At 42.0% G+C, this 14,099-nt stretch overlaps 1 protein-coding gene across 2 annotated transcripts in view; it reads left to right on the top strand.

The window, feature by feature from the left end:
* The first annotated feature begins 2,636 nt into the window (after positions 1 to 2,636).
* Positions 2,637 to 14,099, top strand: part of SPIRE1 (spire type actin nucleation factor 1) — a 121,211-nt gene continuing 109,748 nt past the window's right edge. The window contains exon 1 of one of the 2 annotated variants that reach the window (XM_087818665.1): positions 2,637 to 3,200. In XM_087818665.1, coding sequence (XP_087674791.1) covers positions 2,864 to 3,200 — 337 coding nt within the window. In that variant the 5' untranslated portion in view covers positions 2,637 to 2,863. The remainder of the gene's footprint in view (positions 3,201 to 14,099) is intronic. The other variant, XM_087818664.1, reaches the window with a different exon arrangement.

Below are 14,099 nucleotides of genomic sequence, written 5' to 3'. Positions count from 1 at the left end.
TAAGTACAACAAAATCAATGAAAACTAAAATCATATTCAGCATAACACATGCCACCATTTTTCACAGATGTCACAGCACTTTGAAAAAGACATTTAAATGTTGATTTGAGTTCAGACATTTTAACTATATAGAACAATTACTTAAAAGTAGTGATGCACAGAATAAAATAAAATCAATGATGGAAGTTGGGACAAAATATACTGTACATAAAGGGATTTGAATCTGAATTGAAATTGAGAAAGTGGAAAGGTGCCAAGTTTATTCCATATTATTACTTTACCCTTAAAATATATCGATTTCTGATAGCCTTTGTCAGCAGTCCATTCCTAAGATTAGTCCTATGATGATGGATGTTAGAACTTATTAAAATTTCAAAGGGTTATGATAATCACACAAAAATACTGCAATTATGCTGTCTTTATACAAAAAAGCATCGTGTTTAGGTTTTTTTGTTTTTTCTTGGCATCTCTGCATTTGTTTTTTCATGTTTAGGTTTGTAACAACTAGATTTTTAATAGAAGATAGCTAGGATTTTTAAAGTCTACCTTTTATTTTTCCTTCATACAGAAGAAACATCAACATTCTGCTTGTCATCTTGCCTCAACTTAATTCCATGTAAGCTCACAAAGGCAAGAAATTTACTTAGAAAAAAAATCTTCTGTTGTGAATTTGTTTTAAAGAATAAAGATTTTTTTCCCTTTCCTAAGTGATCTTTTTTTTTTCTTTTTCAATTATAGTTGACATACAATAATATTAGTTTCAGGTGTTCACCCCAATAAGTGATAATTTTTAAAAATATAAGTACATTTTGGGAAGAAAAACATTACGGCACTAAATCACAGGAAGGTTATATGCAATAGAAAGGCTTTCATAAATTTGTTTTTGGGGGGGAAAGCCCATCTTTTAAAGATAAGGTTTGGATTTTCTTTTCACTTCCACTCTTTTCCTTCTTACCTTTGTTGTTATCTTTACTTGGAGATTTATTTACTGGCCTATGCCAGGGTAGCAAATGATTGGCTCATGGATTTTTCAGTTGATCAATTCTTTGAACTTGTTTGGGGGTAGGGGTAGGGGTGAGGGGTAAGGTAAAGACAAAAATGCAATAGATTTTTGGCTGTAGCTATCAGTGCAACATGGGAGCAATATCCTCTAAGGCCAGAAGATGGTGATGTTGTCCATAAAAGTAGACAATTTCAATAATTTTCTCCATTGTTGAAACTATTTTAAAGCCCCCTGTATTTTCAAAATTCACACATGATCTAAACTTTTAAAATAGGGATTTGGGGAAATGTTTTTAATCAAAAGGTTTTATAAATCTATCCTTTCTATATCATATAAGGAATTAGACCTTTCAGGGCTTTGGCATGCATAGATAGTGCATTTTTAGACAGGATTATGAATCCTTAACTAAGTGATGTTAATTTTAAAGGGTTGTTTTGTATCTCTTGTGGTGACATTATAATAAGGTGCCCAGAGAGAAGCTTTTTTTCTCCCTCTTTAAATTTCTTACCCTTCTTTTATATCCTTTTGCTTTTCTTTCTTCTCCCCACTCCTGCTGTATGTATTGTGGTATCTTAAGCATTAATAGACCGTTGTAATTTCTACTGCAATATGATACTGTTGAGTGTGTGAGGTCTAGTATTGCACATAAAACTGCCTTTAAAAGATTTATTGGTACTTAACTATGAATAAATTTCTTACTTGTTTGATGCTTTCAACTCTGTAAGGTTCTCACACAGGACTATCCTCAGAGTGGAATGTTGCCAATTAAACTTTTACCAATGAGTGATTGTTTTATCGAAGAATTATATTTTATTGCATAGTTAATGAGTTCAGCAAGGCCCAGGGTATTTCTTTCATTCTATGGCTAATTGCCCTCCGTTGAGTTTTGCCACTGTGATATTTCCACATCATGTGAACATACTAGGTTAACTGGCCTTTGATGACCGTGGTCATTGCAGACATTATCATTTAGCGAGGAGCTGTACAAACACTACAAATGAATCTGGAAGGAGGCTGATACCAACGTCTGCAAATTATTTACAACATGCTTACATCCCAGGCCCTGGTCCATGCGTTTGGGAGAAGTCTGTAAGCAAAACCCATACAGATCCTTGTCCTCAAGGAGCTTACACTGGAGTTGCGAGTGGAGAGGGAGGCATTCAGTAAACAAGATATCTAAGTTATATGGTTGGCTGGTGGCGATAGCTACTCAAAAGAGCAGAGCGGGGAACAAGGATGAGGAGGCGGCGAGGCCCAGGTCCGCAGAAACAGCCTCCGGGGTTGAGGGAGGCGCTCGGGAGGGGTCCCAGCGGGAGGCCGGGCAGCCGGAGCGGCCGAGGCCGGGCGGCTCCGCAGACCTTTATTTTCTGAGGAATTAACCCCAGGCTGGGCTCGAGCTCCTCGGCAGACTTTCTGCGCACCGTCCCCGAGCGGCACGCAGTGCCAGTGACCTCCCCGTTTTGCTGGGGCGGGTGACGGGTGGCACCGTCGGCCGCGGCGCTGCGTCAGCGAGAGCCCCGGGCCGCGCGGACCGCGGACCCAGCAGCGCCGCCGCCCCCGCTCCCGGCGCAGGGCGGTGGGGGCGGGGCCGGCGGACGCCATCGCGCTGGCACGGGCGGGCAGGCGGCGGCGGGCCTGGTGCGGACCGTCGCGGCGTTCTCGCCGCCCTCCGCTCGCCCACAGCTGCCCAGGCCCTCGCCGGCTCCCCAGCCTGGTCCCTCGCGGCGGCGCGCGCGGCCGGGTTGGGCGGAGCCGTTCGGGGATGAGGAGGCGGTGGCGGCGGCGCGCCAGGACGATGCTCTGGAGCTGAAGAGACGCGGACACACGGCGCGGCGGCCGAGCGCAGCGCCGACCCGCGGGATGGCTCAGCCCGCCGGCCCGGGGGGCGGCGGAGAGCCGCGGGCGGAGGCGGCGGGCGGCGAGGGGCCGCCGGAGCCCGGGGAGGCCGCGGGCGCGACTGGGGGCTCGCCGGACGCGCTGAGCCTGGAGGAGATCCTGCGGCTCTACAACCAGCCCATCAACGAGGAGCAGGCGTGGGCCGTGTGCTACCAGTGCTGCGGCTCCCTGCGCGCCGCGGACGCCGGCCGCCAGCCCCGCCGCCGGGTGCGCTCGGCCGCGCAGATCCGCGTCTGGAGGGACGGCGAAGTCACCCTGGCGCCCGCCGCCGGCGACGCGGGAGAGCCGCCCCCCTCCGCGGGTGAGCCGTCCCCAGACCCTGCCCTTCCGCCCCGCGACCCCTCCCGCGGGAGGACCCCCGCCTCGGTTCCCTCGGGGCTCCCGGGCCCCGCCCCTCCCCCGGCGCCCCCTCCCGCGGGAGGACCCCCGCCTCGATTCCCTCGGGGCTCCCGGGCCCCGCCCCTCCCCCGGCGCCCCCTCCCGCGGGAGGACCCCCGCCTCGGTTCCCTCGCGGCTCCCGGGCCCTGCCCCTCCCCCGGCGCCCCCTCCCGCGGGAGGACCCCCGCCTCGATTCCCTCGGGGCTCCCGGGCCCTGCCCCTCCCCCGGCGCCCCCTCCCGCGGGAGGACCCCCGCCTCGATTCCCTCGGGGCTCCCGGGCCCTGCCTCTCCCCCGGCGCCCCCCTCCGCGGGAGGACCCCCGCCTCGGTTCCCTCGCGGCTCCCGGGCCCTGCCCCTCCCCCGGCGCCCCCCTCCGCGGGAGGACCCCCGCCGCGGCCCATTTTACCCGGGCGGCTCCTGGCCCGTCAGCCCCGGGCTCCCCTTCCCTCACCTCCCACGGGAGGCCCGGGCCTGGGCCCACGGGGGAGGGTGGTGCGAGCGCGGTGGCCTAGCCGGCCCCACGCAGGGCCGAGGATGGGGTGGGGGCGGCGGCGGCACAAAGGCGGTGAGGAGGGCGGCGGGGCGGGCCTGGGCGGCCGGGCTGCGCCCCCGCAGGGCCGCGGGCCGCGGGGTGCTGGAGGCTGCGAGGCCGTCGTGCGACGGCTGCCGGGAGGTGGTGGGGGCCGGGTCCCTCGCGATAAGTAGTGTTTGCATACTTGACATGCCCTGGCGGTTTACCTGTGTCAGGTGCTGGAAAAGGTTCACGTGAGCTCTTGTCGAGGATGGCTAATTCTGGTGTCAGGAAAATTACACCTTTCGGAATAGTTATCTAATGGTTTTGGGTTTTTTAAAAATTGGGAACAGTAGTCTTTCGGTTTGGAAATATAAAGAAGTCTGAGCCCGGGGGAGAATTCTGCTATTTTGAGAGATATTGAAGAAGAGACTAAATTACTATTTTTATAGTACCTGAGAGTTGTAAATTAACGATTATTGTATATTAAAATTTGTCGTGATGAAAAAATAGGCTCGTAAAGTGAAAAGTAGATAGGATATCAGGTAAATAGGTAAAATGGGTTTTAGGTCATTGTGTAATGTAAATTTTTCCAGATTGTCACCCACACGTGGACACACAGCTAGGGCTTACTCACATATTTATTGATGATGAAGAGGAGGTTGATAATAGGTTTTTCCCATCAGTTTTTATCTAATTCAGTCTTTTGAGAGGCAGCTCTTAAAAACATAGAAAAATAATCCACCCCCACTTTTAGAAAGTTGATGGAAATGTCAAAATGCTTAACTTGAAAGATGTAATTCAGAACTAGTCAGTAAAATAACATTTAATGAAAATCCTTATCTAAATTGATTAAATAAAGAAGATTCAAGATTATATTATCAGTTCTTTCAATTCCACATTAGAACACTTACTAAGTTACTTGTAGTGTCAGGTAAAAAAAAATTATAATTTTTATTTATTTAAAACTCGCTTTCATGATTTTTTGGGAATTATTTCAGACATTTTTTAGTTATTTGATATACTTATTGCATTTTAAATTGGACTTTATATTAGTGGTGAATACTTGTAATTATAATTTATTTACAATGTATTGTGTGATATGAAAAGATACATTTATAAGCAAAACCATGCCTTGAGAACTAGTGTTTTAAGGGGAAAATAGTTGTGTGCAACCTTTTAGGTGCAGCATTGGTTGTGGTGGTTTTCTGAAGGAACAAACCCAGTTTACATCGTCTCTTCAATTTAACCCTGAAGAGTGTAGTTTAATTTATGTTTATGGACTTAATAGTAGTTTAGTTGTCAAAGACTGTTGGATTCAGGTTGTAGTTTTTTGTGTTTTTTTTTTATCAGAACCTTACGTTGAAATGAAATTTTTTGCATCATTAATATGAGTGATAGCATGTTGACCTCAATGTAATATACTATATTTATGGAGAAAATAGTAGACTTATTTCCTGCAGACTTGTAGTCCATACTCTTCCTCCTTAGATTGGCTCATGACCTCTGCTACCAATTGTGGAAAGAGCCCAATCAAAGTTGTTATAGTCTTGAGCATTTTAGGGTTGATTGATTTAATCTTTAAGAAGTTCATACAAAAATATTGTTTATATTAGCTTATTTCCTTCTAGGTTTTAAGAGTAGTTGTGCCCATGGAGGGCACAATGTCTTCTGAACATTTAATCTTGAGTCTTAAAAATGCTGTTTAATTTGGTACTGTGCACACTTGTATAAATTCTGTTTTTAAGGAAAAATGGTAATTGTGACACCTCCCATTCCAAGAAGCAGTTTGTTTTTCATGGTTGGCAATCAGAAGTATTTGTATTTTCTCATGCTATTCATTGAGTTGTTTTCTAAATGGAGGTTTAGTAAAGTTGAGTGATACTGGTACCTCTTTGAATCAAATCCAGGTCTTTTAACCTCTAGACTTTGTAATATTTAATATTGTGAAATGAAACAGATTTGGTTTGAATTCGGATCTTGATTCCTCCCCTTCCTAGCTGAGTGACCTTGAGTCCAGTCTGCTCATCTGTGACATGAGATCACTTTCTTCATGGGATAAAGGTTTCAGTTAGATGATATGTAAAGTGATGAACACATGGCTTGGTATGTAGCAGGTACTCAGTAAGTTTTAGTTCCAGGCCTCCCCTAATCCTGTGGTCCTTTCACAACACTATGGTGCCTCTGGTCCAGCTGTTGGGACAAATGTCTAGGTCAGGGCTTCTCAGCCTTGGCACTATTGACATTTTTGTCTGAATAATTTTTTGTTTGGGGGCTGTCCAGTGCCTGCAAAGGATGTTTAGAAGAATCCTGGTCTCTACCCACTATATGCCAATAACCGTCCACCTAGTCGTGACAATAAAAAAATTCCAGACATAGCCAACTGTCCCTGGGGGCAAAATAATCCCCTGTTGAGAGCCACTGGTATGGCAAGTACATGATGGATGGTGCTCAGGATTGTGTTCAGTGTGGAGAAATGGACCGTGTCTGCAATCCTCAAGCGAGTGAATCTTTCTGCTGGCTGCTGCTTTCTCTGCTGTTGAGTTGAATGAATGAGGACTATTGATTTTTACCCCTATCAGCAGTATTACTCATTTAGTCCCATAGAAAGAAATAGCACCTCAGAGGTTTTCTTAACTTGTTTGGGGATTTAATGTAGTAGTAATTTATTTTAGTTCTTATTTTAACATTATTGATACATCCAGAATATCCACATTCAGTTTGGATTAAGAAATTAGAAATACATTATAAGAAAAATAGAAAATTGATAAAAGGTTTGGAAGGCATGGAAATGAGACCAATATTGGAAGAAAACAATGAAGAATAATTTTATTTAGCAGTCAGATACAACTTAGAGCCCTATACTAACAAGGCCGTGGAAGCAGTGTGATATAGGACTGAGGGAGATAAGTTAAAAAGGAAAATTAGTTCTTTAGAGGATATCTTAAGAGTAAAAATGATTAAATTATGCATTAGGATCTTACAATGGGCAGTATATTTTATGAAGCATTTCTGTAATGACAGGGAAGATGTGTTGCTTAGAATCAAAGCAGCTTATGATTCTTAGGTGGCTTGCTTAAAATTTTTATTTTCCCAGTGTTTATGTACTCTTAGTCATAACAAACCTTACTGTTTGGCAAAAGCTTATCATATACAGGTTTTCACAAAAGTGAAGTTTTCACTTTTATACCATTAGTAATAAGTTAAAGACAATTCAGATTCTTGAAATACAACCCGCTGTTTGTCACCAGTGTACTGGCATTTAGAACACATTTTGGTATATACATTCTGTAGAAAGTAGTCATTAATGGAATTTAGGTTGTATTCCAGGTCTTCACAAGAATAGAACACTTTTTTTCTGGGATGCTACAAAGAGTTATTAATAACAGTAGTATTAGAGCTTAGAATCATTGCATGGTCTCAGCAGCCTCTTAGACCTTAAATACCCATCTGACAAAAATAACTTGTTTCAGATTTTGGTTTCAAAATTTTTGATGTACCTTTAGCTTTAAATGTATAAAGTACATTTAAAAATTATGATCATATCTTGACTTCAAGTAATCTTAAGATTGGTGACAGGTTTTCCTAGGAGGAATGATGAAAGCCTGTGTGCATACTAATAAAGGGATCCCTCAGTATAGGGAACATTCAGGCTTTGTTTGGGATTTGAAAAGAGGGTATGATCAGTAAAGCTTCTCAGGTTCATACTAATATGGTGGGGGAAATGGCTTTGGAATAATATACTATTTGATTTGAAAGAGAGTATTTGTGGAGAAGGTTGAAATAGTGAAAACATGTTTAAAAACATTAATTTTTTGTTCTCACTTGGTATATTTCTTGAATGTTCGCATCCTGATCATTAAATGAAAGGAACACTTGAAGTATGTGTGTATGTGTTTAGGGTAGAGGTTGGGGGTGGATGACAGTTTTAGGGGTTGGTGAAATGCCTTCTCAATTACTATAGTAATAGGTAAGAATTATTCCATTTGAGCAATATGTCCAAATATGCGAGGTTAGTTCAGTTTTAAAAACATGCATTGGGTTCCTGCTATGTGCAAGCAGTGTTCAAGTTTCCATGGTTGACATAAACATAAATAGTTCTAGTCATCAAAGAAGAGAAAATAAAACATAAACACAGTGGTAAATTTACCATGAAGCTAATGCACCTTCAACTGTAAGCCAGCTCATTTACACAGGCCCCTTCTAGGCTCCTGGGAGGGGCTTTAATAGTACATTCAGATGGTTACTTTAACAATACGTTCAGATGGTCATTTGCAGAATTAAGATATTTTAATCATAATCAGTTCAGATTGCTGTCACTTTCAACTCCAGTTTACTCTCCAACACACTTCCACTTGGGTTGTATGGGAGTGGCCACAGACATTTTGGGGAGAAATTTTGGAATAATGCATTTTTGGTTTTGTATCTATTTCTGCCTTCTGCAAAGGAAAACAAGTGGAAAGAGTTTAGTCATATACAAAAGTAAGTTGGGACTCTGTTGAGAAATCAATAGTCTCACTAAGAGTTTTGATTTAACTTTAGAAGAAGAAAAAAATCATTGATCTACCAGGGACTTTGTTGATAAGAGATGATGAATTACATTCTCCCTGTTTTATTTGTAAGATCAGAATCACTTTCCTGATCATAGATTCTGTACAGTGGCAAAAGTTTCCATCCCACTTTTATAGTAGTATCATTGGAGCCATATTTACTTGCTTCCTGTTGGCTAAGTAGAAAAAAGGAAACTATTGTCTCCCACGTATTTGTTTAAAATTATGAGGAAAATACTACCTGTTGCCAACTATAATGGGGTTTGGTTGTTGTTTTTTTTAAACTTCTATTTTGAGATAATTTTAGATTTATAGAAAAGTTGCAAACATACAGAGAATTCCTCTCACCTAGTTCCCCTAATGTTAACATCTTACACCACTGTATTTGTCAAAACCGAGAAGCCAATCTTAGCACATTACTATTAACTACTGCAGTGTTTTAGATTTCCCTAGTTTTTCTATTAATGTCCTTTTTCTGGTCCAGAATTCCATCCAGGATACCATCTTGCATTTAGTCATCACATCTCCTTAGTCTCTTCTGGTCTGTGGCAGTTTCTCAGACTGTCTTTGTTTTCTATGATCTTGGCAGTCTTGAGGTGTACTGGGTCAGGGGTACTGTAGACTATCCTTCCGTCTATGCTTGCCTGATGTTTTCCTGCCTAGACTGGAGGTATGCCAGAGAGGAGAAGGGCTCCTCTAATTACTTTGGATTGGAGCACATGATGTCCACATGACACTGGTGATGTGAACCATGTTTGCCAGGTTTCTCCACTAAAGAGTTTCTGTTTTTACCTTTCTGTAATTTATTATTGAAAAAGGAGTTACTAAGTCCAACTACATTCAAGGAAGGGCCTCCTCCTGGAAGGGGTGAATATCCACTTAGTATTATTTGGAATTCTTCTGTAAGGGAGATTTGTCCCTTCTCCCCCATTTACTTATTTAGTCAATCATTTATTTCTATCAGCCTGGACTCATATATACTTTATACTTTGGTTGTTTTCTATTACCATGTTATTTATTTTGTTGCTCAAACTGTTCTAGCTGTGGCCATTGGAAGCGCCTTCAGGTTGGCATCTGTGTCCCTTTGACATGCGGTTATCTGTTGAAGATACAAAGAAGAATAAAGTGCACCCCCACCTTCAAGAAGATCACGGGTACATAAACTAACGTGGTACAATACAGTAATTCCAAAGTAATGGAGACATGCACAGAAAACTATGGGAGCCCAGGGGAGAGAGTAACTCACTCTGCTTGGTGTGATGTTAGGCAGGTTTCACAGAGATCTGTCTTCTGGAGGCCTTGAAGGATGAGCAGTGGGATACGAGGAGAAGGACACGTTAGGCAGAAGCAGTCGTAAGCACAAAGGTTTAGAAATATGGAAGAAGTACTCAAAGAACAGCAATGCGTGCAGTGTGGCAACAACACCTACTTCCCCATACCAAAAGCAGACACTGCTTAATCAGTCATTGCATTTTTGTTGCTAAATTTATAAGCAACTTCAGAGTTCTTAACGGGGTGCTTCAGGCAGCCACTACCAATTATTTGGAGTTGGCACATGAGGTTAAACCTGTTTGTCTTCCCTGCAGTGGTATCCACTGTGCCTGGAGCATAGGATGCGTGTGGGAGTGGAGGAGAATGAGACAGGCTGGCGAGGTATGTTGGCTAGGATCAGGCTCTGAAGGACTATTTTGTGCCACACCACCGAGTTTGTATTTATAGTCTGTATAGGCCATGGAGAGCCATGTAAGGATTATAGCAGGGAAATGATGTGAGCAGATTACTTTTTCTGGAAAGATTACAGGGAGCTTTGTAGAATATGGATTGAACTGGGTAAAACTGAGGGCAAAGACACCATAGGCATGTCATACTATCATTAGATCTCAGTAGCCTTTAAGTTGCCAAACCAGTTAGGAGTGTTATGGCTGTTCAGACAGGAGATGATGGAGATGTGAATGAGGGCAGTAGGAATGGGGACCAAAAGTTAGACTGAGAGTGATTTAGGAAGTAGAACAGAACATGGATTTTTAGTTTTTGATGTGAGAAAGAGGAAGGAATCTTGGAAGGCTCTCAGACTTTCCCCCCTGGTGTGTGAATGGTAGGGAAGGCAGGAGGGGCAGGGTAGGGTGGGAAGATGATGACTTACACTTCTTGGAAATTAAATTGGCCTGGAAAAAATATTTTTCCTATGGCGTCATGTTGATTCCTGTCAAGTTCCTTTGCTCTTCTAGAAGGTTGCAAATCAGCTGTTTAACGTCACATGGTAACATTGAAAGAACATAAGAGCTGGTTGCAGAAGTGGTTTTGATTCTTGGCTCTGACTCTTATTATCAGTTAGGCATAACCTCAGACAAGCTGTGTAACCTCTCTGACTCCCTATTCTTCTGTTGAATGGAAATCGTATATATCCAGCCCTTACAACATTGTTGTAAGAATCAAATGAGGAAATTTATGTGAGGGCATTTTGTCAACTCATACATGCTACACACGTTTTCACTGAGCCATTTCTTTTCTTTGTAAAAAGATGAATATTTCAAGATACTTTGATTCAAGATGATAAAGAACTTCTGCAACAGTCTTAAGTAGACATATGTTTGGAAGTCCACAAAATGATTCTTGAGGCTGAAACAATCTGAAGTGTTAGCCTTCATACTATCACTAGCTCTTAGTTAACTTAGATTTTTAGCATAGATTGTAATGGGCTATGAAGAGTCTAGTAGAATGTCAGGGAAAGTTTAGTGTTTGACCACCATTTATTGTTTTAAATGATTTCTATGTAAATATTATATATTCTTGAATTTTTATTTTCCTTCACTTTACCACATTTTAACTTGTTTGATATTCACTTATAATTTAATTTGGCCTCTTTGAATCCTTTGGGGAGTGAACAGAGACTTATTTACATTAATAATAAAAATAATGTAAATATAATTTTCCCTCTAAACTCTTGGAACCAATTTCATTTGAGTTCTGTAAGATTGAATGAAACAGTTGACCTATTTATTGTCTGATGTATATGAAATTAAATTTTATTCGTTGGAAATTATTAAAGTTCATTAAAAACGTGTTTAATGATAGTTGTTCTTTAACCCTAACCTTTTGTGATGGACGATATAAGTCTATTTGTAAATTAAAGAACTTAGTATTTTACTCATATGTATAATAAAAATGTATAACTTATGAAGTTATAGAAAGAAGGTGTTTCTTGAGAGAGATATATACACACACATAATATATGGTTAAACAGCTAAAAATGTATGCCTACATAGTTTTTATAATTTAAATCACATATACACAATCTTGATAGAGGGTAACATATTTGGAAAGTGGATATGGATGGCAGTTATAGTGCTATATCTAAAGGAGCTCAACTTTGAGGATAGAAGTACCTGAGGTATCTTTCTGGCACAGTTCCTTTTGGCTAGGATGGTTTCATACATAATCAGATGCCACAATGCCAGAGGAGATTCTAAAAATACACAGTGGTGTGTATGAAATGCATGAAAACTAGAATTCTTCGATTGACAGGAAATATAAGAACTTTTGGGTTTGGCACTTTTTATGATTTGGCTTGGGAGAAGTACCTCTCCAACTTTTTGTTCTTGAGAAAAGTGATATAGTGCTGTGATTTCAGTGTATTTTTGAGGGTTCATGATATTTAGGCAGAATTAATATCACATGGGAAAGTTTTAACCCAGATGTACACTGTTTACAGAAAGAACCACAACTTCCATCATACTATCCTCTAGCACAGGATTGTCAGAAATGTGTCACTCCCTTCTGTCCCCGTGGCAGATGTTGCTTAATGGACACAGGCACCTCCTACCCCATATTTGCCTTCAGAACTTTTCTGAAGGTAGCATTCTAGACAACCACTACCAATCTAATTCAAATTGGCACAAGAGAGGAAACTTATTTGCTGTACGAACTTTGAGTGTTCCCAAATTACATAAAGACATATTTGAGTTTTATTGAAAAAATTATGCTGAAACTGAAGTAATTATTTTTTAGTGGAAAATACTTGACATTTAATGATATTTGTTCTATGAGATGATAGAGAGTTTAGTTAAAGTTGCTGAATAGGAAGAAAAATAACACTAATAATTAAGAAAACAGTTTTACAACTTCCATTTTAGAACAGGGTCAGTTACAACATGGTTACTCTAGTTCATGGAATGGGTTGGGAGGGTTTGAGGTCTAGACCAAACTTACTCCTAGATTTTTGGGGGGTGGCAGTGGTGTTGGTGAGACCTAACTTCATGGAGGGATAGAAATCAGGGGTATTAGTTCTATAAAGCAGCCAGCCTTCCTCAAGAAGTCCAGTTGCAGAGCTTGCTCATCTGATGACCATAGTCAGAAAGGGCAGACAGTAGTTGTAGATAAGAGCCAGTAAGTGGTCTGTGCTGGGGAAGCCTGGTGGTTGGTTTTAGTCACTGATATTAGGTCTGAGGGCTAGGCTCTAGTCCCTGGGAAGGTGACTGGCACAAATACGCCAAGGCTTGCTTGCTTGCTTTCCATTTTTATGCGCTCACATGCCAGACCTGCTCACACAACACTTGCTTACACACTGGTGCCCATACCCATTTTTTACTCTCTCACTTGCATGCTGTTGCCTACTCACACACGCTCACACACACATCCACTTGCACACTGGTGCCCACCCCCTCTTGCCACGCTTACTCGCATGACCACACACATACGTCCTTTGTTTTAAAAGCACGCAAAGTCTTTTAAATGTATTTACTTCTGATAGTAAATATACTAGCTAGTTACAGATAAGGGATTGAGTTACAGGATCTAGGATGCAAAGTGCAGACTACATCTCAAAAATAAAGCAGAAGCTGGCCCTCTCCAGGTAGCTCTGTTAGTTAGAGCATTATTCTCATATACCAAGGTTGCAGGTTCATTCTCTGGTCAGGGCACATACAAGAGTCAACCAGTGAATGCAGTAAGTAAGTGGAACAAAAAATCAATGTCTGTCTCTCTTTCTGTCTCTAAAATCAATCAATTAAAAAAAAATAAAGCAGAAGCCCACATTTTAGAATAGGGATATACTTGATATTTACAGCAAAGGTGACTTGAAGCTGGAGGTCCTAGAGCCTGGTTTGAGGCCAGCGGATAGGGATCAGAGGATCTCAAGGAAGGAGAGGCGGGTTTTGAGGAGGGCCTGTATTCTCCTTAAAATCTCTGTCATAGACATATTTTCTATGAATGAAGAGATGAATGAATATTTTTTCCAGGACTGACTTGGAAACCTACCTTGAATCAGCTCTTGCTTAATATCCTCCAGTAGCTTCCCATCAAATCTAATAACTATCCTTAAAGGTCTATGTGATCTGTCCCTGCTACCTACCTACCAAATGCTTTCAGGGCCTTACCACATGCTGCTTCCTGGTTCTGGGCAGGTTCTTCGCCAAGCCCTGCAGTGAACTGCTACCCAACTTTAAGGTCTCTATTTAGATACCTTCTCCAGTAATCTTGCCTGACTACCCTAAATTGGATCATATTTGTTATTTTCTTTCTCTCCCTTTTCTGTCCTTAAGTGCATTTATTACCAGCTATAATTGTTTTATTTGATTGCTTTTTTTGGTGTGTGTTCACTAAAACGTAAACCCAGTGGGGCAAGGACCATGTCTGGCTTGTTCACTGCTATATCGCCAGTGCTTACCAGTAGTGGTTGGATGTTCAGCAAATATTTATTGAACAAATAAGGGGGGTGGAGGGAAGCTGGCAGAAGGTCAGGGTATATTTATTGCTATCTCT

Source organism: Miniopterus natalensis, chromosome 7 (assembly GCF_054644295.1).
Source record: "Miniopterus natalensis isolate mMinNat1 chromosome 7, mMinNat1.hap1, whole genome shotgun sequence".
In the NCBI taxonomy this organism is placed as follows: domain Eukaryota; kingdom Metazoa; phylum Chordata; class Mammalia; order Chiroptera; family Miniopteridae; genus Miniopterus; species Miniopterus natalensis.
Note: the sequence above shows the minus strand (reverse complement) of the source record. Positions and strands in the feature narration are given on the sequence as shown.